At 42.0% G+C, this 22,514-nt stretch overlaps 1 protein-coding gene across 1 annotated transcript; it reads right to left on the minus strand.

The window, feature by feature from the left end:
• Positions 1–1,794: 1,794 nt before the first annotated feature.
• LOC128483814 (cytochrome P450 2J5-like) lies at positions 1,795–18,283 on the minus strand. Its single transcript, XM_053460110.1, has 10 exons — positions 18,112–18,283; positions 16,980–17,142; positions 16,043–16,192; positions 15,386–15,546; positions 14,362–14,526; positions 11,967–11,975; positions 11,067–11,208; positions 10,528–10,715; positions 2,224–2,365; positions 1,795–1,972 (listed from the first exon to the last, which is right to left on the minus strand). The coding sequence occupies exons 1-10, from the start codon at positions 18,280–18,282 to the stop codon at positions 1,797–1,799; spliced, it is 1,467 nt and encodes a 488-aa protein (XP_053316085.1). The 5' UTR covers position 18,283; the 3' UTR covers positions 1,795–1,796.
• Between the last annotated feature and the right edge of the window lie 4,231 nt (positions 18,284–22,514).

Genomic DNA, 22,514 nt, shown 5'->3' on the forward strand with positions numbered 1-22,514 from the left:
CTCAAAAATGATCTCTGAAAGTGTTTTTTTTCTTTTCTGCCTATAATACATGCATACCAATCTATTTATGTGTAACATAGGCTTTTTGTTATATCTGGATTCAGGTAGATGTATGTGTAGGAATTAAGAATATGCACTAGTACAGGCAATCTGAGATGCCAGGACGCCGGGTGCACATAGCATACTGCATCAGAGAAAAGGAGATCCTGGGCCTGGTAATGCCAGACGTGCATTGGTCCCTCTGTGAGCATGGAGTCCAGGATAAGAAGAATATGGATTCCAAACATTTACGCTGAGGACACCGAAAAACCTGCTGCACATCCATTTAGCACCTATTATCAGGACTGTCTATTTTATGTAACGGATGCTGGACCCACATTTTAGGAAAAACATTGATTACATTGTAATATTTCATATTTGCAACCTCTTCTTTCCATTTCTATGTTTGCTGCGCTGCTCTTCTTTGCTCTGCTATAGCAGGTTTCACTTAAGAAGCGTCACGTGGGCCCCCTAGAAGACTCGCTTGACCTCGGATCTATCTTTCATTTGCAGTGGAGATTTTATAATGTGGACTTCTTCCATTCTCTTAATGAAGTGGTAGTTTTGAGCATTTGAGCAAAGGTGTAGACTAAACACCAGAACTGACAGTTCAATGGTTAAATCTCCCCGACCCATTATCTCGATATGATTCGTGCATGAGTACAAAAAAACACATTTTTTAAAATTCTTTATTTATGCTTTTTTCAGGTAAATGTCATGTAGCATAGGATGTTATGCACTTTTAAGAGAGGAATTTCACCCAGGGCTTATTTCCAGTCATTAAATAATTGGGTATTCAAATATCTGTCTAACTTCTGGGTCAATTATGTATGTATTTTGCTGGCACTTACAGATCATTCTCCAAGCAAGTTTCACCTGCAAGAAGTTCTCAGTTGGGCTTGTGAAATCCATAGATGAATGGTGAAATTATTTTAAAAAATGCTCTCCGCCTTAATATGCGTTATACATGGCCAAGCGGAAACCTCCTTCTGATACAACTTAGTGAGCTTAGCTCTTTATAATACATAATAATTGTTGGTTGAAATAATGGTCGAATTCTCCTCAGAAAGAGTTTCCTTTAATTAGATCATGCGCATAATCGAGACAAGGCACACAACACACAAAAGTCGAAGCGTTGTCTAATTACACATTAAGATTACATGGTTTATATAGCATCTTATCTACTTCTAATAGCATGCTTCTTTCTGATTGGTTACTTTTCAAGCAGGTTACACCTCTTTAAGCTGCATAATTAAGAATGGCCTAGACTTGACCCTTTGCACATATATATATAGAACAACATAGAGTAGACGTGTTGGCGGGAACTCGTCCATATATCATAGACTAGACATTCCCTGCTTTCTTATGTCTTTTTCAGCAATAATATTTACGATAACATAAGCATTTTTCTAACAATAATAGTTTAGTGTAGCGTTTAGCAGAGTGATTTCTTCAATCATATGTGTGTTTGATGTACAACGTCTAAATGGTGTGTGGCACAGATTGCTGTGCTTGCGAGGTGTTTAGTTTTTCATAACTATATATAAACTAATATCTATAATTTGGTAACCAGACAACTCCTTTAACTAGTGAGCTAAACCACTTGAGGTAAAGGGCAAGTCTGGTCATTCTCATCTTAAACATAATATGGCATACGTTTAAACTGCAACACTTTGAGGGTGGGAGACAATAGCATAATGTAAATCAGCAGGGTTTAAAAGACGCATCCAATTTTTGAAAGAAAACTGAGTGTCAATTTACCGAGGGATGGCGCAAATTTGATATGGGTGAGGCGTGAATGTTGTCCCAAGTATCCCATTTGTATTGACTTTACTTCCCTGGGAAAAGCAGAAGTTAAATGCATACATTAAGCTTGTGAAGAAAATAAAGAGTTCCATCTTTGCCATTTGTTCCCCTAAACATACACGGTGCCCTGAGGGATTAGAGGGAGAAAGGATATTAGATTTTATTGTATTAAAAGTATACTTCAGCCATCAGATACGCTTTAATGCATCTACCCCAATACATTTTTTCATCTTTCAGTAAGACATATTAATTATTATTATTAATATCTTTTATTTATATAGCACCAAAAATCTATGCAGCACTTAATAGAATACATATATTCAAGGGGTATGACCAGACGAGAAATGTCTGGCCCACTGAACCACAGCCAATATTTACCTGCAGAGAATGGTAGGAAGGCATCATTGCACTGAAAATTGCCATTGTTGTCTAGGAAGTTAGATGGGTAGAATGTTTCATGAGATTTCCAGATGTTGGGATCATGGAGTGCAGATGCCAAAGATGTTACAACAACTGTACCCTGCAGGAGAAGCAGCAATTAAATGTTAATTATCAAATATAGTTATATTGTGGAGTAAGTCCAGATGTGTAAAATGTGTTGTGCTGTAGTACTGTGACAACTTAACTCATTGTATTATAATGACTATAAACATTATGATGACACTATACACCCAGCTGAGACCTCTTCAGGTTACCACTGAAGATATGAACTATGGATAAAAACTTAAACTTATGTTGTCTACATGGCTTTGGCATGAGGCTTCTCTGTTAGACTTTGTTTAGAGAATCATAAATAGTCCCTGAAGACTTCTTATCACTTCAATAATAAGCATCAGTTGTCAATGAGACCCCCTTCCTCCCACCCAGCCCAACAGGGAAGCCTTCTGCCTCTCTTCATCATGACACAGGTGGATCTGTGTCCGGACCTCCTTTGTTTTTAGCAGGAATGGAAGAAAGTGCTACATATCCGCTAAGGGGGGATTAACCCATGTAGAGGAGGACTGGGTCCTCTTTGCCCCTAACATGAAGCACAGTCACCATTCTTAACCAAATGATGCCGAAGCACAATACCTCAATTTTAAGGCAAGACAGGAGGCTTCCTATTTTGCATATCTTCCTTTACTCCTCACAGTAGCAGCAAAGAAAGAGTTAACAAAACAAGTTGAAAACAACCAATAGCATAACAGCACAACTGAGGTATAAGAACCCCTTAACCATCCTCCTCTTCCTCTTTCTTTGCTGCTCACCGTAGCTGCAGGTCAGTCCTCTTCCATATTGTCCTAATTTAAGGAATTATTTGATTCATTCGATAAATAAAATATATATATATATATTTGGATATTGTCTATTGCGCTAGTATTATTATTTCGTTTGGTTATATCTCGTTTTAGATTGTATGGTTTTTTCCTTTCATTTCCTCCGGTTTTAGGTTTTCCCCTTTTCCCGGCCCTTTTGGTCCGTTTGAGGTTGTTTCCCCTTATTATTCTGTCCAGTGGGGCTCCCGTCCCCTCCTTTTCTCCCTCTTTACTTTGCCCGGTATCCTGTCCTTATCCCTCGTTTCTTTACCTACCTTTTTTCCGGGAGTCCGCCCTCTCATGCGGCTTATCTCCCGGCATTTTCTTTCTTTGTCTGTCCCGCTTTGGCTGGGGCTCTCTCCTCCTGCCCGGCACTTTCCTCGTTTTGCTCGGCGGAGTTTCGGGTCTTTATGCCTCGCGGCGGCCCTTCGTTCTGCCTTTCGCGCGCTTTGCGGCGGCCATGTTGGTGTCCCTCTGACGCGGCTCTGCCGCGGCCATCTTGGGATTGGCGACCGGACCACGTGTCCTCTTCTACGTGCTCCGGTCACCATTTTACTGTGTTTTTTCCTACGGATCATTCGTTTTTTCTCTCCGTTTTACAGTGTTTGTTCTGGTGCTATCACACAGTGATTTCTCAATCCTTCATCTATTTCAGTGTTTATTTTCAGGTGAGTTTGGTTATTTTCTTTCCGTTTTAGGCTCGGTTCCCTTTAGTTTTATGCAGGCTAGTTCATTTGGCTACATCCAGGCAGGCTTAGCCCTGCTTTACTATCACATTTATTTATTTATTTGGGGGATTTATCGGCCATGTAATTTTCCCAGACTGGGTCCCTGTGGATATATTCAATTGGTTATAGTGTGCCTATTGCTACTGCCCATTTTCTTTACCCTCATTTTCTCTTTTTCTCTGCAGACACTATGTCTCAGGATAATATGCCCTCTCAAGATGCCTTTATGGCTTGGCTTGAATCCAAATTTTCTAATTCTGTGGAGTTACTCTTCTCTAAGATGTCAGCTAATATTCCCCAGGCCCAACCACCTGTACTCCCAGACCCAACTACAATTCCTTCGGGATCAGAGTCTGATAAATCTGAGGGGGAAGCCTCTGGCTCTAAGCGACCCTGGAAGGGCAGTAGCATCTCAGCTGGCAAAGGCAAAGCTCCCGCCAAACGCCCCAAAACCGCTGGCACACATATTGAAGACCCACTATCAATAGTGGATGAATGGCGGGCAGGTTCTTCTAATGAATCTGAGTTGTCAGCAAATCTGGTTTCGTCCAGAGATTTAGACTCCGGGTTCGTCCGTGAGTACCTGGTGGATGAGCCCCACCATGCCGATCCCCACCATGCCGATCCCCAGCATTCACATACGGCCTCCACGTCTACTGACCTCCCAGTCATTGACCCTACTGGGTCTTCCCTGTTTGACCCCTCTTCTATGCGTCACCCTAGAGCCACTGAGTGGGCCCCTCCCGAGCATATAGCTCTTTATCTACACAAGTGGCTGCGGAAATCTCTCCCTAAGGAAATCCGCAATAAACTTAGAGCCGAATGCCCACGTCCCTGCATTCCAGATAAGGTAGCCCTCACTCCTGAGTTCGACCCTAATGTGGTCGCTTTGCTCTCTATTAATAAAAAAGACCCCAGGAGAGGCTTAGAACAAGGCCTGAAATCGGCACAGGATAAACTCCTGGATTTGGTGGGGCCGATTACCCAAATTTTATCCCTGGCGGACAGGGCTTATTTACAAAGCACTCCTCTGGATGCCAAAACTATTCGTGATTGGGCCCTTCGAGTAGTTTGCCTGCTAGGGAATGCCAATGTTTCCATAGCTACCGAACGACGCAAGGCGGCTTTGCTTCGCATGGATCCCCGTTTAGCGGAGCTAGGCACTAAAGATTTGGGAGCTTCCGCCAATGGCCTGCTTTTCGGAGACACGTTCGTTAAAGAACTCAATCGTCACGTCTCGCTGTTGAGATCCTGGAATAAGGCCAAGTTATCTATGCGAAAAGTTTTTCAACCTAGCCCCCGTTTTTCCGGGAGGGCTGGACGTCCGCGGGGCCGGGCCGCCAGCCGATCTGCTTCCCAAGGCTCCAGGACCTTCCCACAAGCGCCAGCTTCGTACAGACCGCCATTCTTCCAGAGACCCTTCTTTCCACGGGGAGGTAGCAGAGGCAGAGGCTCACAAGGATTCCCCAGAGGTCGCTCCAGCTTCGGTAAGTTCCAACGTTTCTTACCTTTCTTCCCCTCTTCGGGTTGGGGGTCGCATATCCCATTTTTTCCACAACTGGGAGTGGATTTCGTCAGACCCGTGGATCCTCCAAACGGTCCAGGGTTTCCGAATAGATTTTATCTCCCCTCCCTTTCAGGTATGCCGTCCTCGCCTCCCCGTCAGGTCTTCGACCAATCAGGCCCTTATAGAGACGGAACTCCGCGCCTTAAGAGACAAAGGGGCTATTCAACGGGCCTCCAGTCCCAGGGGGTTCCTCAGTTCCATTTTCCTGGTGCGCAAACGCACGGGAGATTTCCGCCCCGTGATCAACCTCCGGGCTCTCAACGCCTTCGTAGTCTATCGACACTTCAAAATGGAAGGCATTCATCTCCTTCGGGACTTGATGTCAGAAGGCGATTGGTTCACCAGGTTGGACCTCACCGACGCATACCTTTCCGTCCCAATCCACCCAGATCACAGACGTTATCTCCAATTCCGCTGGGGCAGCCAGGTTTGGCAGTTCAAGGCTCTTCCCTTCGGCCTTAGTTCGGCCCCCTGGTGCTTTACAAAGCTCCTGAAGCCGGTCATGGCTTTCTTCCGATCCAGAGGCATACGATGCATTGTTTACCTGGACGACATCCTTCTGTTTTCAGGATGCAGGGAGACTCTGCTCACCCAGACGGATTTTGTGGTCCGTACTCTTCACGATCTTGGCTTCCTCGTGAATACTCTCAAGTCCGAACTCGTCCCGAGCCAACGCATTCTCTTCCTGGGCTTCGAGATAGACTCTCAGTCGGCCATGCTTCGACTTCCCAGAGCCAAGATTGTCTCCATTCGGAAGGAAATCAGAGCTCTTCTTCGCCAGGACTCTTGCTCCCTCCGTCTCCTGGCTCGGGTGGTAGGACTCCTCTCGTCCTCCATACAGGCAATTTTTCCAGCCCCGCTCCACTATCGAGCGCTCCAACGCCTCAAGGCTCACCATTTGCGGAAGACGCCTACTTACGACCAAGTGGTCCGACTGACTCCAGAGGTTCGCCAGGAGCTCCTCTGGTGGCTCCGCCACATGCAGGCTTGGAACGGGAGAGCGATCTTCGGTTCTCAGCCGGATTTCATCCTCGAATCCGACGCCAGCCTGCTAGGGTGGGGAGCGGCCTCCGACTCAGAGGCGACCGGAGGTCGCTGGTCTATGGAGGAACGCTCGCTCCACATCAATTGTCTGGAGCTAATTGCGGGCTCATTTGCCATCAGGAGTCTGGCCAAAGACGGCTCGGATTGCTGTCTCCTCCTGCGGATGGACAACTTTTCGGCGGTCCGTTATATCAACCGCCTGGGAGGCACTCGGTCGAAGCAACTCACAGAGGTTACGAAGGACATCTTCGACTTCTGCCTGGCTCGCAATATCACTCTGCGGGCGGAATACCTTCCAGGCGTCGAGAATCTACTAGCGGACTGGTTCTCCAGACATTGGCGAGACGCGAGCGACTGGAGACTCCACAACCTAGTTTTTCAGGATCTCCAACGTCGGAGGGGCCCTTTTCACCTGGACCTTTTCGCCTCCAGGACGAATCGCCAGACGGAGAATTTTTACAGCTGGCTTCCGGATCCGGAGGCTCTGGCGACGGACGCCTTCATGCAGACGTGGCCCACCTCCGGTGCGTACGCGTTTCCCCCTTTCGCCCTCATCTCCAGGGTCATTCACCACTTGCGTCGCGGCGGAGGCTCTTTGGTCCTGGTGACACCTCTCTGGCATGCGCAGCCATGGTTCCCAGCCCTGCTGCAGTTGTCTGTTCGGGACCCCCTCGCTCTTCCTTCCTTCCCGTCTCTTCTGGCGGGCCCGGAGGGCCAGATCCACCCTCTCATCCAGGACGGTCATCTCTCCTTGGTGGCGTGGTCGATTTCGGCAGACCCTTCTCAAACGTGGGCCTATCGGAGACAGCTCACTCCCTGCTGCGTGACTCTTGGGCTCCAGGTACCCGAAAGTCGTACCGGGCAGCTTGGCGAGCTTGGGCTGCTTGGTGTTTGGGACGGCAAGTGGATCCCCATTCGGCCTCTCTAGAGTTTGTTCTTAACTTTTTGGTGGAGTTGTTCTCCTTGGGTAAATCGTACCGAACGATTAACGTTTTTCGTTCTGCCATTTCCTGCAGTCATGTGGGGGTTTCAGGTGAGCCGGTTGGTAGGGCTCCCCTGGTCTGCCGCCTGCTTCGCGGTATTCGGTTATCCAGACCTCCGGCACCTCGCTATAGTTCCCTGTGGGACGTTGCTGGGGTGTTGGACTTCTTGCTGTCTTGGCCGGATAACGATTCCCTTTCTCTTCGCCAATTGTCGGCTAAACTGACGTTCCTTTTGTGTCTTCTCTCCTTTCGTAGGGTTTCGGATGTGCGAGCTCTCGATGCGCACGCCGTCTTCTTTTCCCCGGAGGGACTGGTGTTCCAGATCCACAGGAGGACTAAGACTCTTTCCTCGTCTATCTCCTATCCTTACTTCCTTGACGATCCTAAAATTTGTGTGGCCCGATGTGTTCGGTCGTATCTGTCCCGTTCTGCGCTGGTACGTCCACCTTCGGAGTCTCAGCTCCTCATCTCTTATGTTAAGCCGTTCAAGGCCGTGTCTTCACCTGCTCTTGCTCGCTGGGTGCGCTGGCTTCTCTCTCTGGCGGGGGTTGATGCTAGCTTCGGGGCGCATTCAGTTCGGGGGGCGGCGGCGTCGTGCGCCTTGCGGTCTGGGGCTGCCTTGGCTGATATTCTCAAGGCAGCGGATTGGTCCCGAGAGTCCACTTTTCGGGAATTTTACTTTCGCCCGGTCTCCTCTGCGGCAGTGGCGTTAGTTTCTGGCGTTAAAAATGCAAAATAGGAAGCCTCCTGTCTTGCCTTAAAATTGGAAATTATTCTAGCCTAGGTGCACGAATAATTATAATTTTAATAAAGACAGGAGGCGAGTATTTTCCCTCCCGGCCCCTCCCGTGTTGGGTAAGTTTCATGGTTTTTATTACTCATGTGTTTGTTGCTATTATGCTCCATGTTCAGGATTTTGTTTTATGCGAGTCCGTATTTCTATGGGGTTGTGTTTCACATGTCTGAGAGAATCTGGTCCTGTTATGGTTTCTCTTTTTGTTTCAGCGTGACGCCCTTTGGGCTGGTTCGTGACTTGGCTGTCCGTTTTTGAGCTCCGTTGGCTGAATTCGGTGTGGCTCTGCTGGTCCCTGGCAGATGTTGATCCTGGTTCCGGTTCCGTTTGCCATTTCTAGTTGGTTCTCCGCGGCTGATTTGAGGGAGGACGTTTTCTTCAGTCCGGTTCACAGCGCCGAAAGAGGAAGAGGAGGATGGTTAAGGGGTTCTTATACCTCAGTTGTGCTGTTATGCTATTGGTTGTTTTCAACTTGTTTTGTTAACTCTTTCTTTGCTGCTACTGTGAGGAGTAAAGGAAGATATGCAAAATACTCGCCTCCTGTCTTTATTAAAATTATAATTATTCGTGCACCTAGGCTAGAATAATTTCCAATTATCTTTGCAAATTAAATCACATATGTGTGCCTTACCATTTCACATGCAGAACATGAAATGGCAGATAGAAGTGTCAGGTGATGGAGGGCTTTGAAAGAATGACAGGACTCTGTTTCTAGGCAATTTCACTAACATTGTTACACATTTTACAAGTGACTGGGAGCATTAAGGACAAAAATAAAATGATAGAAGGGTTTCTGTCATCTGTACCTGATGCGGAACTTATCTAGGGATATTTCAGGAGGCAGCCTACGTGGAACCCCTCCTAATTATTGAGTTTAGGTGTTTCAGCCATACCCATTGCAAACAAGTTTATAAAATAAAGCACATAGGCCGCCATCTACATAGACAAACATTGGCCTTGGTAATGAAGAGCTCAGTGACTTTAAACTTAGTATTCTCATAGGATGCCGCCTTGGCAACAAGTTACTTCATGAAATGTCTGCCTTGTTAGATCTGTCCTGTCTACTGTAAGTGCTATAATTTTGAAGTTGAAGTGTCTAGTGTAACAACAGCTCAGCCATAAAGCAGTAGACCAGGCACACTCACAGAGCAGGGCCACCATGTTCTAAAGCACATAGCACATAAAATCACCTGTCCTCTGTAGCGTCACTTACTACAAAGTTCCAAACTGCCTCTGAAAGGAGCATCAGCACAAGCACTGTGCGTTGGGAGCTTTGTGAAATGGGTTCCCACGGCTGAATAGTAACACAAGCCAAAGACCCCTTTTGTGCAATACCAAGCGTCAACTGGAGTGATGTAAAGCACAACACCACTGGAGTCTGGAGCAGTGGAAGCGTGTTCTTTGGAGTGATGAATCGCGCTTTACAATCTGGAAGTCTGATGAATGAATCTAGGTTTGGGGAGTTCCAGGAGAATGCTACGTACTCAAATGCACAGAACCTACTTAAGGTTTGGTGGAGGAGGGATAATGGCCTGGGGCTGTTTTTCAGGGATTGGAATAGGCCCATTAGTTCAAATGAATGGTGATGTTAATGCTACAGCATACAAAGGCATTTTAGACAATCGTATTGTCCAGTTTTGGGGAATGTTTTGATACCTCCTATGCATAGATTGATGCACTCTAGTTAAGGGTAAAACAGGCTTCTTTATTATGCATAGCTTCATAACATACAACTGCCATGCTGAGCTGGTAAGCTCCAAACTCCAGTTACTACAACTCACACTGAACTCTCTAGCACCCTCTGCAGGTTGCTTGTATAACATTGCTACAGGGAAGACCCATCCTGTTCCAGCATGACCGTGCCCCTGTGCACAAAGCAAGGTCCATAAAAATGGTTTGAAGAGTTTAGTGTGGAGGAACTCGAGTGTTCTGCACAAAGCCCTGGACACCTTTGGAATGGTGATTCTGACCCAGGCATTCTCACCCAACACCAGTGCCTCACCTCAAAAATACTTTTTTGGCTCAATGGGCACAGGTTCCCAAAGACACACTCCAAAATCTTGTGGAAAGTCTTAACAGAAGAGTGGTTGCATGGTATAGCTGCAAACGGGAGGCAGCAACTCCATATTAATGCCCATTGTTTTGGAATGCGATGGCAAATATGCTTATATAAGATGCAATGGTCAGGTGTCCACATACTTTTATGTCATATAGTTTATATACATTGGGAATAATAACTGCTATACCTCTAAATTACTGGTTAGTCTTTTACCTTTTTAATTTGATAGCCCTGTAGTTTGATGTCCTCTGTGATTTGCCGAGGTAGGCCAAATGGAACAACGGAGCTGTTTCTTTGGATCTCGTGTATCACGGCATAGGTATATGGCAAATCCTTACGGTTGTCATACTGGACAGTTAATGATTTCTCCAAAAATGCATCTACTTCTTGTTGAACTTTTGCTGAGTTAAAATGGAGCAGTTAGTAATTAGTGAGCTTTTTTCCATAAATTTAGGTAAAACAAGCAACAAAATTATTCACCGCTAATGAGGTTGGACGAACTTAAGAAATTTGTTTTGTGCTACCCAAACCTTATCACAAGTAAAATTTTACTTCTGCAACGTTGTAGCAAATACAACTGAATGTAGATAAATCTCAAATTTTGCATTTGAGCGGTAAAATGTCAATGGTTTATGAAAGTTTAAGGTTTGCTGATATGTCAAAAACATATTGGATGCATTTTTGTTCTCTGAAATAAATTGGGCCCAAATGGATTAAATTATAAATTTTTCATTTAGCACTCTCACTGTCACCTTGAATTTCTGGGTACAATGCCATGTAAAGCAGGCCCCACCGCAGTGTGGAGGCAACCGTTTCAGAACCAGCCAAAAAAAAGTCAAGCAGGATTTGTTGGAGGTTCCTCTCATCCAGCATGGAAGAACGATCATCCTTATTCTGCAGTATAGACCAGGACAAAATATAAAAGATATATATATATATATATATATATATATATATATATATATATATATATATATATATATAAATAAAATCATTGATAACATTTTATGTGGCTACAATACACCATAATTTGTTGGCTTTCTTTTCATTGTTATCTCCTAAACATGTTAACTGAGGTGATTAACCCTTTCATCCACAGGGACATTCCATGACAAAAATATGGTCCTTGCTAAGCTATTTTCATCCATATAGCCTAGTTCTATTCTCAGACGTTCGTATGTCTGGATTTCCAGGAGGAATACCTATTAAGATCAGTTCTAGTACCAACCACTGAAGAATTATGGGTTACATCCTACATGATCTACATGTATTATTATCAATTTATATTGATAGGTATGTTTAGTTCATAATGAAAATCTTTTGCCATTCTATTGTTAAGACTGATCTCGGTTCACTCAGCGTACTAGGCATTTGCCCTGTTTACAAGTGGCCAGCGTGGGCCTGTATCAGCATGCAAGCAACTTTCTCTCTGTGCTGACTAAAACCCCATATCCCTGATGTAATCAGTTAAAGAGACACTCCATTGCCCCAGGGTGACCCCTGCTTACAACAGCCAATCAGATCAGAGAGAGCATCCACTGAAATCTATAGGTTCCACGCATGAACCTGCAGTAATATTGAAACACCTTAATCTACATGCAGTAACATTCACAGATTTATGCAGAGTCCAGAACAGTATTTGTAAAACCAACCTTGGAGATCTGATTTAGACAGTGGCGTCGCTACAGGGGGGCAAGGGGGGGCAATTGCCCCCCCTAGGTTATTCCTTGCCCCCCCTGTTGCCCCCCCGCCGAATTTATAACCACCCAGGACAGCCCTTGACCGCTAACGACGGCATGGTGCCGTCGCTAGCAGTCCCAGTCAGGTGCTAACGACGGCACCATGCCGTCACTAGCACTATCTTACCTTGATGGAGGTCTGTGGACCTCCATCACCACCTACCCCGGTGATCTGCCCCTCACCCTGAAGAGCATCACCGGGTCCACCCGATCTGCCCGGTGACGTCTCGCGCAATGACGCGATGACGTCACCGCGCAACTTTATTAACAACTGACAATTGTCAGTTAAAGAGGTATGGGGGCATGCTGCTTAGATGCCTGTATCTCAGGCATCTAAGCAGCTACATACCCCCAACATATACCGTTGGAAAGGTAATTGCCTCACCTTTCCAACGGTATATAGATTGTAAAAAAAAAATAAAAAATATTAAGTTAAAAAAAATAAAAATGTAAAAAAAATGATTTGGGGTCTCTAAAGGCAGATAAAAAAAAATCAAAATTGCCTAGAGACCCCCAAATTAAATTATTTAAACATAAAGTAGTTTAACTTTTAAAAAAAAAAAGTTTAAGTATTCTAGCTAAATGATCACTGTGGTAGCCAATGTTACCACAGCGATCATATAGCTATAAAAAGTCACATTCCCTTTTTAAAAATGGCCGATACTAATTTTTAATCCTATGATCCCTTTGATCATGGGGTTAAATTTAGCCAACGGTAAAGGGAGGCAATTTTTGAAATCCTGATGAACTGCAAATATTATTAAAATCAGCCATTTAGCCTGTGCGGTACGTGAGTAACCATATCATCCCTGGAGCGCCTTGCATTTTTACTGCAAAACTTATTTTTGCTGTAAAAGTGATTTTTTTTCTCCCTTTACCATCATTTCTTTGGGATTGTAAGGGGAAAGAATGGTGTGTGCTACTGTGAGTAAATGTATGGAAAGAATGGCGTGTGCTTCTGTGAGTGAATGGAGATATGAAAGGCGTGTGAATGATCAGTAATTAGGGTTGAAGCCTTGACGTGGCATTACTGCTCACGTAGGAAGTTAAATTATGGCACAAAAAGTACACATTTACAAAAACTACACCCCTTGGCGCATCAAATGAGGGGCTGCATGTGTTTCTAGTACAAACCTGGAGTGCGCTAGACACAAATGAACATGTCGCTATGGATTGAAAAAACATATTTTCAAGCCAAAGCGACATATTCCATCATTATTTGTGCACTCAACTTGTGTCCTAGAAATACATGTAGCCCCTCATTTGAAGCTCCAAGGGGTGTAGTTTCTTAAAATGGGTGAATTGTCTGAATGAGGGAGAGCATGAGTTAATGTGATTGTGTGTATCATATATGTATAATTGTGGAAGGGCAAAGATGGCAGTAGCAGGATGTTTGAGCCTTGGGGAACAAGATGGCACAGGCAGGGTGTATATGGGACAAAGATGGCAAATCTTATGTGTGTTATCTGGGTGCTGGCCAGGTTCTATGTGTGCAGTGTGGACGCCAGGGCTGACTTTGGGGTGTGCAACCTGTGATCTATGCCTGTAATTTAGGGGGTTTTAAATATACCTTTAATGCCGTGTTTTTATGTGAATTCCAATTGATCTGTACCTGCAAAGCTTGGTTTGTGTGTTCTTCTGTAGATCCATATCTGCTATGCTATGTTTCCATACATTATTTATGTATACCTGCAAATACAGGGTTTGTATGTCTTGTTCAGTTGATTAATACCTGCAATGCTGTTTCCATGTATTTATTTGATCTATACCTGCGATGCTACGTTTCATATATTATTATTGTATACCTGCAAATACAGGATTTATATGTCTGATTCTGTTTATTTGATATATACCTTCAGTGCTGAGATCACAAGTGAATTTCAATTGATCTATACATGCAAAGCTGGGTTTGTGTGTTAATGTGTTGATCTATACCTGCTATCGGCAGCAGGGTCTAATATTTACATATATATATTTATATATATATATATATATCGGCAGCAGGGACTTATATTAGGCCCTGAAATCATTTAGTGGAAAAGTTAAGGTATTGTGTTGTTTAAAGGATTTCAAGGATTAGTCGTACTAAATTGTGGCTTCAGGCTTCCCATGTTGAATGATCAAGTATTGTATTGTCCAATAACAAAAGTATCATTCCATAGACCATTACTTTTGGCAATATATATATATATATGTGTGTGTGTGTTTTTTCAGTGGTATGATTTAATGGTGGAAATTATTAATGCCCCCCCAGTTTGACTGTGGCATCTTGTGTGCCCCCCCTATATATTGTTTCTAGAGTCGCCACTGGATTTAGATAATAGTCAATAAAATCTTGTGGTTCAGTCGATGGGTTTTGTTGGTGTTGCCTAATTTCCTGCATTAAAAAATCCATTAAAAAATGTAAATGTCTCATGGCGTCTTGGTGAGGTCCTGGAAGATGGCGCATCAGCCAAGGGAAAGCATCATAAAGCTGCATAAAGAGAGATTAATATTTAATCATTAATATGCTTAATGGCCCTGAAAATGAGCACAGTTCCAAAGCATATATTATAAGAACATTGTATAGTATAAAACATTTGTATTTGAAGAACATGTCAGGTGAGTCAATCATTGACTAAAAGAAAACAATTTAGTATTGTTGTTTAGGAAGTAAAAATAGAAGAGAGCAAGTTGGTCAAACGTTGGTCAACAAGTACACACACACACACACACACACACACACACACACACACACACTAGGGACCACAAACTCAAGGGTACAGAATATATACCTGTCAGATTGGATACCTGATATGTTGGAGGTTATTATTATTATTATTATTATATAATGTTTGGATCGACTCAAAAAATCACTTTGTCATTACCTTTACACAAAAACTTTCACTGCATCGGTTCAGGTTGGGAGGGCCCTTTCTAAACCCTTTTGGACTGGCAAGGGGAGACAGGAACATATTGGGGTCCCGTTACGTCACGTGACCCAGCCTTGAAACTGAGGCTGCCTGCACAGTGTGCGAGCGGTCAGAGAGAAAGCTGTGAGAGGTGGGTGTATATGTGTTTGTATACAGGTATGTATGTGAGCTTGTATGTGTAATTGTGTTTCTGTGAGCATGGATGTTTAATTGTGTGTGTGTGAATGGATGTGTAATTGTGTGCATGAGTATGTGTGTGCAATTGTGTGTGTGTGAGCATGGATGTGTAATTGTGTGTGTGGCTGTGGGCATCCATGTGTAATTGTGTGTCTGAGCAATTGTGTGGTAGGAATTAGCTATTAATATAATACATATGACATTTTCACAATAATTATGCAATTCATTTGACGGATTGCTTACCTGCCCCCAGCTGCTGCCATAGAAATTGGACACAGAATCTGAGGATTCAGTCAAATGATGAAAGGTCTGGTCATCCAATGAGAAATTATGACCAAAGATAACTGAAGAAATCACACTGTTTACCGCATTGATTATAAACAATCTGGGATCAAAGGGGGATCCTTGAAATGGAACAAATATTTACATTATTCACAAAAGGAATATTATAGAATAGCAAAAGACCAAAAGGATGAACAAACAAATATGGTTGCTGGAGCATTTTGCCTTTCATAGTATTTATTTATTTAGATGTGTCCATCATATTCTTTACCTCTGGCGGGAATATTATTTTTTGTATTTATTTTGAATTACATTTAGTTTGGATTAAAAAATGTATACTAGTTATACTAGTTAGTTATACTATATTACACATGTAATATAATAAATGTAAAGCTAGTACCAACACAGGTAAACAGGCATATGTACTATGGCAAATGTATATACACACAATGTTCATATATCCAGGGATGGGAAAAAATTGAAGTTTTTAGTTACAACAAATAAAAACACAAAAATGAAAAGTTGACAGACTTCGTATTTGCCCGAATATAGGCTGCACTTTTCTCCCCCACTTTAGGTCTTTAAGTATAGTAATGAAAACTAAAATACGGTAATTACCTTTCTTTGAAGTAAATACATCCACCAGTCGATTAGCCTCTCCTTGAATTTTCCACTCCAAACTTTTTTTCCCAAGACCCAAATTGCGTAGGATCTGCAACCCCACACGTCTTTGCTGTTTCCAGTTTTCTCCATTGGAGACAATGATGCCTAATGCAATAGCAATAATTACAATGTTATTAATCAATGATTTAAATAGTATATCATCAGAGCTCTCCAGGTATGCCCCATAAGCTCCGGGAACAGCAAGTAGTTACTGAAAGGTTTTGAGAGTAATTATTACGAGCTTTCAAATCCAAGCAGAAACAGTTCTTACACAGAGAAGAAGACTTTTGCTTGGACACTTATAACACTCTAGATGCTGCAAAGCAGGACTCTATACTCCTGGGATCATGATCCTCAGTAGAATTCAGATACTGTACAAATTAAGCATTTCATCGTCACCTACTTTCATCCAACATTGGTAGGTAGTATTGGGTACTTTGATATAGTGGGGGCTGAGCAATATATAACTAAGGTGACAGAATCCCCAATAATTATGACTCAGATAGGTGCTTTTAAATAGTAGTTGCTAAATGTGCGCTGATCTCCTGCTTTGTTGTGTGTACGTGGTGGTCATTTCAGCAGCACCCTGAAATCTGAATGTGTTTGCATTATAGGGTGTGCTCCCCTTTCTGTATACTTTAACGTATTATAAGTTTTATGTATCTTTGTATAGATTTTTGCTTTAGGCAGTATTGTACTGGGTAAAACTTTTTTGTTATAAATATATGCTGGGGCTCAGTTTGATTGCACTCTGCGGCACTGAACTGTTGAAAAAAGCTATATTGGGGTTTAATTATCTAGGTGCTTACAACTATAATTTTTGACCAACCTACCCGGTGAGAGGACAAACATTACAAATGAAAGGAAATGCAGATATTTATGTAACGATTACCGTTTCCCTCAGAGTAAAAGTTCAAGAACGGTGTCAAGGGTCTCCCAGAAAGCTGTTCGGAATTGGTGACCAGACCTTCCCGGACAGATTCGGATCCAGTCAGAATTACAATAGGAGCTTGACCTACCCAGATGGTCATGACATTTCCGTACGTCTTTGCTAGCTAAGTGAAAAGAAAAAATAAAGCACATTTTAGAAGAACAGTTGATCACCTCCTCACAGGGTTGTAATGACACACACAGAACTAGGCAGCATTCAGCAGTATTTTACAATATTTTTTACATTAAAGGGACAGTCTAATGTTCCTGACATCCCCTTTGAACAGGAATGCATAGTTAAAGACTATGTTAGTATTTTAATGTGCATTCTTCCAGAACCCTTACCTATTGCAGCTCTGAAATCAAGGGTCTGAACAGACCAGCGTTCAAGCTGACTGGGGTTCAGTATATCACATTGAGATGCGTTTGGTGGAACACAAATAGATATGGCGGATTCTGTAGAACTCTCCCTTGCATTTGCAAAGGGACGTCATGCCCCTTTTATATGCATTAACATGCATATGACTGTTGGAGTGTCAATGAAATACTCATGCAAAACGGCGTAGGTAGTCAAACTCTTTTGAACTACAGCCAAAGACGTGTCTGTGTTATATTGGTACACCCCTCTGCCATGGGGGTCATATATCAGTGGGGGGCTAAGCAGGTGCTTAATCTGCTTATCGAGTTGTACCAACTGTTAATCAGAAAATTGGAAAACATAATATTCAGGGATATAATTTTTAAATTATGGGGAAACAGCTTCTTGATCCAAGGAGAGATCTGACTGCCATTCTGGGATCCAGAAGTATTCTTTCCCCTGGTTAGTGCAAAATTGGAAAGAGCCACAGCTGGGGGGTTTTTTGCATTCTTTTGGATCAACAGCAAGAAATAAACAGATATTGGAAAGGCGGAACTTGATGGACGCATGTCTTTTTTCAGCCTATGTAACTTTGTACTCTAGGGTATAATTATTGATCAGTCCCTCTGTTTGTACCCACAGCTGGTGGAGAGACCTTCATTATTGTGCTTTAAACCTAATCACCAAAAAAGAAAGCTGAAAATAAATACCCAGGCATATTGTTAATATATTGTACCTTCATCAGAGTTCTGGGATGGAGTTCGAACCTCAGAGTCCATAGATTCCCAATGATTGGCAAGGGAACAGGTCCAGGGGGAAGCTTTGCTGCCCATATGCAGAGTTTAACAAAATGTATGAGGAGAAGACCCAAAATCAGAGCCAAAAACACAGTGGTGGTGCCCAGCATCTTCTGGTCAAGATGATGATGTTCTGCATGAAGGTGATTAAACAAGAAATATAATGGTTGATTAGTGTGGCTTGACATTATAGCCACCGAAAATGTGGTAAAAAAAAAAAAAAAAGAGAGGGCATTTATTTAGTTGAATGTTGTGCACAAATATGGGCATATTTCTAACCAGTAAGACTGGCACACCGTTTCTCTGCAGTTGAAGAAGTTCCCAAACGAAACACATCCTGCATTTCAGCGCCAGCCTGGCCAGGTATTACTTATTCTACAGTGAGTTTTACTTGATTTCTTTGCATTTTTCTATTGATTACTTATTCTTTGCATTGTCTGATTTTTGTTGTATGTCTTTATTGTTATTGTATTTTCCTTGTACAATATGTGTTTATTTTTTCTTTTAATAAATTATATATTTTTATATTAACATTTTGCTGGAGCGCTGTCTTCTTTTAGTTAATTCTTTGTTACCATAGGTCTTCCCTTGTCAAGAGGAATTCCACATCTTTCTAAGGATTAGCTGCTCTGTTCACAAGCCCCCAAACTCTGAATATTATTTATCTCTTTCACATTATTGCTACCGACTATTATAATATCGGTAATTATCACTTGATCTCTCTTTTAATAGATTTGCTTTTGAATAATAGGGGAGCCTCCTTTTTTGTCTCCACCTAATATACTTTATACTTAATACACATTAATTACACCTTTTATATATACACACACTAGTAATAACAGTGCTGTATTCTTCTTTTCTTTGTTTTTTAATACTGGCACACCGTTATAAATGTGAAGGAGAAAAAGCACTCCACTGTTTCCATGGTAATTGCTCGCATTCACAATTATGCCCCAGAATCCCTTTATATTTTCAGATTCTAAAGTTTTATATGCACAGATGAGGATCTTCCAAGAGGACATCACACTTCCTAAGATAAATCTATTACGGTATATATAGTGAAGGTGCAAATCATAGGGACAGGTGGGAATATCTCCCAGATTTTAGAGCTCCTACTTCAGAATGTTTTGGATATTTGGTATCATTGGGGGAGTGTGGATATCAGCCAAGCATACATGCAAATTCAGGGGCAGCCTTAGGAATGTATAACATGTGTCTGCGCCGGGTGCTATGAGAAACGGGCAGTTTAGTAGAACAAAACACAACATTTTTCTTAAATACTGAACTATACTACTGTATACAACTAGGTAATCTAAATGCTCAAAGAGCAATAATATTTTTTTTCCAAAACACTCCTCCTGTGTAAAGTAGATTGTTGTCCTAAACTGTTACAATCCTTTTGAATCTATTACTTCAAATACACATACATGTCCTAAACTTAATGAAGCATTGATTTGGTTAGTAAGTTAAGGTGTGGATGTGACTTGGTCATGCCAGTGAACAGCACCTGTGTGGTTTACATGGATAGTTTTACAGCCAGCAACCCAAGACATGTGTAGAGCCTCAACTAAAGTACTTGCATATGTACATTACATACATACCTCCCAACTGTCTTGTTTTCCATGGTATAGTCCTGCTACTATTGTAGGTAGTGAGGAGAGATCAAAAGATAACACACCTTAATGAAGGTGTCCTGCTTTGGGGTGCATATGTTTATTAGAATTTCAACAGTGTACTCCGAAGCTCATACAGGATCAGAACAGTGGCTGGCAAACCAAAGGCTTTACACGTTTCACGGCTTGATCTGGTGCTTACTCATGAACTTGCGCCCATACCTCGTTATTCTATATAAAAGCTTATGAGCAAACTTTTGTAAACTGTGACAACATTCCACACTGTATATGATCTGTGATTATAAATTGCCACTGACATGCACTCACCCTTTGCTATGCTATGTAACCATCTGTAAGCAAACATGTAACATGTCTTTACACAATATTTGCTCTGTGATCATAACATGTTTTAATAAAACATGTATCAAATACAAAATGTTGTGAAAGTGAAAGTAACATATAAAATGTAAGGCAAAGAAAGACAAATAATTAACTTAACTAAAAAGGTGGAAATATCTCATAAAGGTCACTTCAAAAAGTGAAAGTTAAATATCAGGCGTTAAAGTAGCTAATAAGAAAATCTCTTCAAAGGCTTCAATTGACTACTTGATTAGAGGTTAAGTGTATAGTACTCAAGTAGCTAATTAGAAAAAACATTTATGCATATTTTAAGCATTCTAAGCACTTTACTGGTCACTACAGAGCACATTGTAACACGGCTACTAAAGGAGCCGCTCGCAGAAACATGGATAAGGAAAATAGCTGGATGTAAGTAAGTTGAATATGAAGTGTAAGCATGTGTATGCGTGAATGAGTAGTGTGGTATAGCATGTGAACCAAGAAACAACAGCAGTATGACATGCAGCAACCGCAGAAGCTAAGTTTGATGTATGTGTACATGAATTACCTTCAGGATAGTTAAAACCTTAGAGCACAAACTTTCTGTACACCTCCCCTCCCCTTACTTGTATAATGCATATAGATTACCCGCTGTGGACGTATTTGGTTTTCCCAAATAAAAAGACTGCTCCCAACCTTCTTTAAATTTAGTTCTCTTTATCCAATCAGGCACAGACAGCATAACATTCAACCACAAGACAGTGAAAACTAAATACAATATAATTTTAGTAGTCCAGGAAGTCAAAAGAGAGGAAACAAGTTCTAACCTTGCAGGATCCAAGCTTGGTGATGACTGTTCTATTGTCTCTGCAGTCATTTACTAATACCCTATTGGGAGGGAGAGTTAACTCTCATTAATTCTTATAGTTTTCTCTCTGCCTTTCTCGGTATGGCATAACAGGTTATGTGACATTGCTAATAAGATTAAAAAAAGACATCTCAAAAGATTACCTCTAAAAAAAACAGATTTTATTAAATGTATTCCATACAATCATTATTATCTTCTTAGAAAAGGGAAAACAACAATCATTATTCCACCTGAGGGGAAAAAAATGATGCTAACATACAAACCAATATCAAAATGGACCACATACTATCTATATGTATTATACAATTACACTGCCTGCAAGCCATGCCCAGATCAAACTGATGGTGGATCTGAGTGCCTGTGTCTTGATTGTGTTAATTATGTGCAGTTATATTATGGAGCTAATACATCCAAGTTGACAATTTTTCACACAAATAAACCAGTGATGCAACAAGGGTGCTGCCCTCATCATTTTTTTTGTTGTTGTTTCTGTAGGTCCAGATTGCTATGTGCACAATTCTGTGGAATACAAGTGTGGTCAACCACACATTGGTCTCAACCACACTGCTTTAAAGAGAGTGTGCTTCAACACATCAGGCTTTGCCCTGCTGGTGACATTCTGGTTTATGGTTGTAGGGTTGCTTCCTCATCATCTCATCATCATCTACAGAGCAACTGGCCATTTTTAAAACAATTCCATTATGAATGGATGCAATGTGTTCTAAATGAAAGCGAGGCTCCATTCAGTGGGTGACTGACCAACCAGCAGCCTTAGTAATGTGGAAACATAAATGATTTTTTAAAAAAGAGGGGGGGTTAAAAAGTTATCCAGCAGTAGGCTTGATCGCTGTGTTCCCGAGGCAGTCCTCATGAAATGCCATTAATGCTCCTAGTGCCAGAAACCTTGCGCAGTCACCCAAGACTTCCTTTACAAACGAATGCATCGCATTCACAATAAAGACATTGCTCAATTCATGTAAAGTGAGTGCTCCTGTAAATAAAAAAAAAAATAATAAAAAATCAGGTTGGCATGCTGAAATAAACTGTCTGACCCCTGCTGTCATGTAGATCAGACATTAAGGCATAGCCCCCTCCCCCACACACACACCTGCAAACAAAATTAACATTACGGCTCCCTTTGCCAGGGACTGGTGATCACATGGTTGTATGATAAGTGTCCAAATGCTCCTGGTGAAATGCCCTGGGTCGTTTGTTTTCTTTTTCTTTGTTTTTTGTTTCTCCCCCCCCCCATAGGGTTAAGTATTATGGAGGGTATGGGCAGCCAGGAAAGGGACTGGTACAGTCTGGCAGTATTCAAGATCAGTTGGCGTGGTGAAAGTTGGTGTGTCGCCTACACAGGATTAAATTTTAATCTAAAACAATTACACTGGTAAACAAAACATAAAAAGAGCAATGTAGAGGCCATTTTACTAAATTAATGTAATGATGCTTTAAATTATGATGGTGACTGTTAGCCTTTAGGTTGGGTGTATTTCAAAATGTCTTCATTTATTGTAACTAC

The sequence above is a fragment of the Spea bombifrons genome, chromosome 3 (genome assembly GCF_027358695.1).
Source record: "Spea bombifrons isolate aSpeBom1 chromosome 3, aSpeBom1.2.pri, whole genome shotgun sequence".
Lineage (NCBI taxonomy): Eukaryota > Metazoa > Chordata > Amphibia > Anura > Pelobatidae > Spea > Spea bombifrons.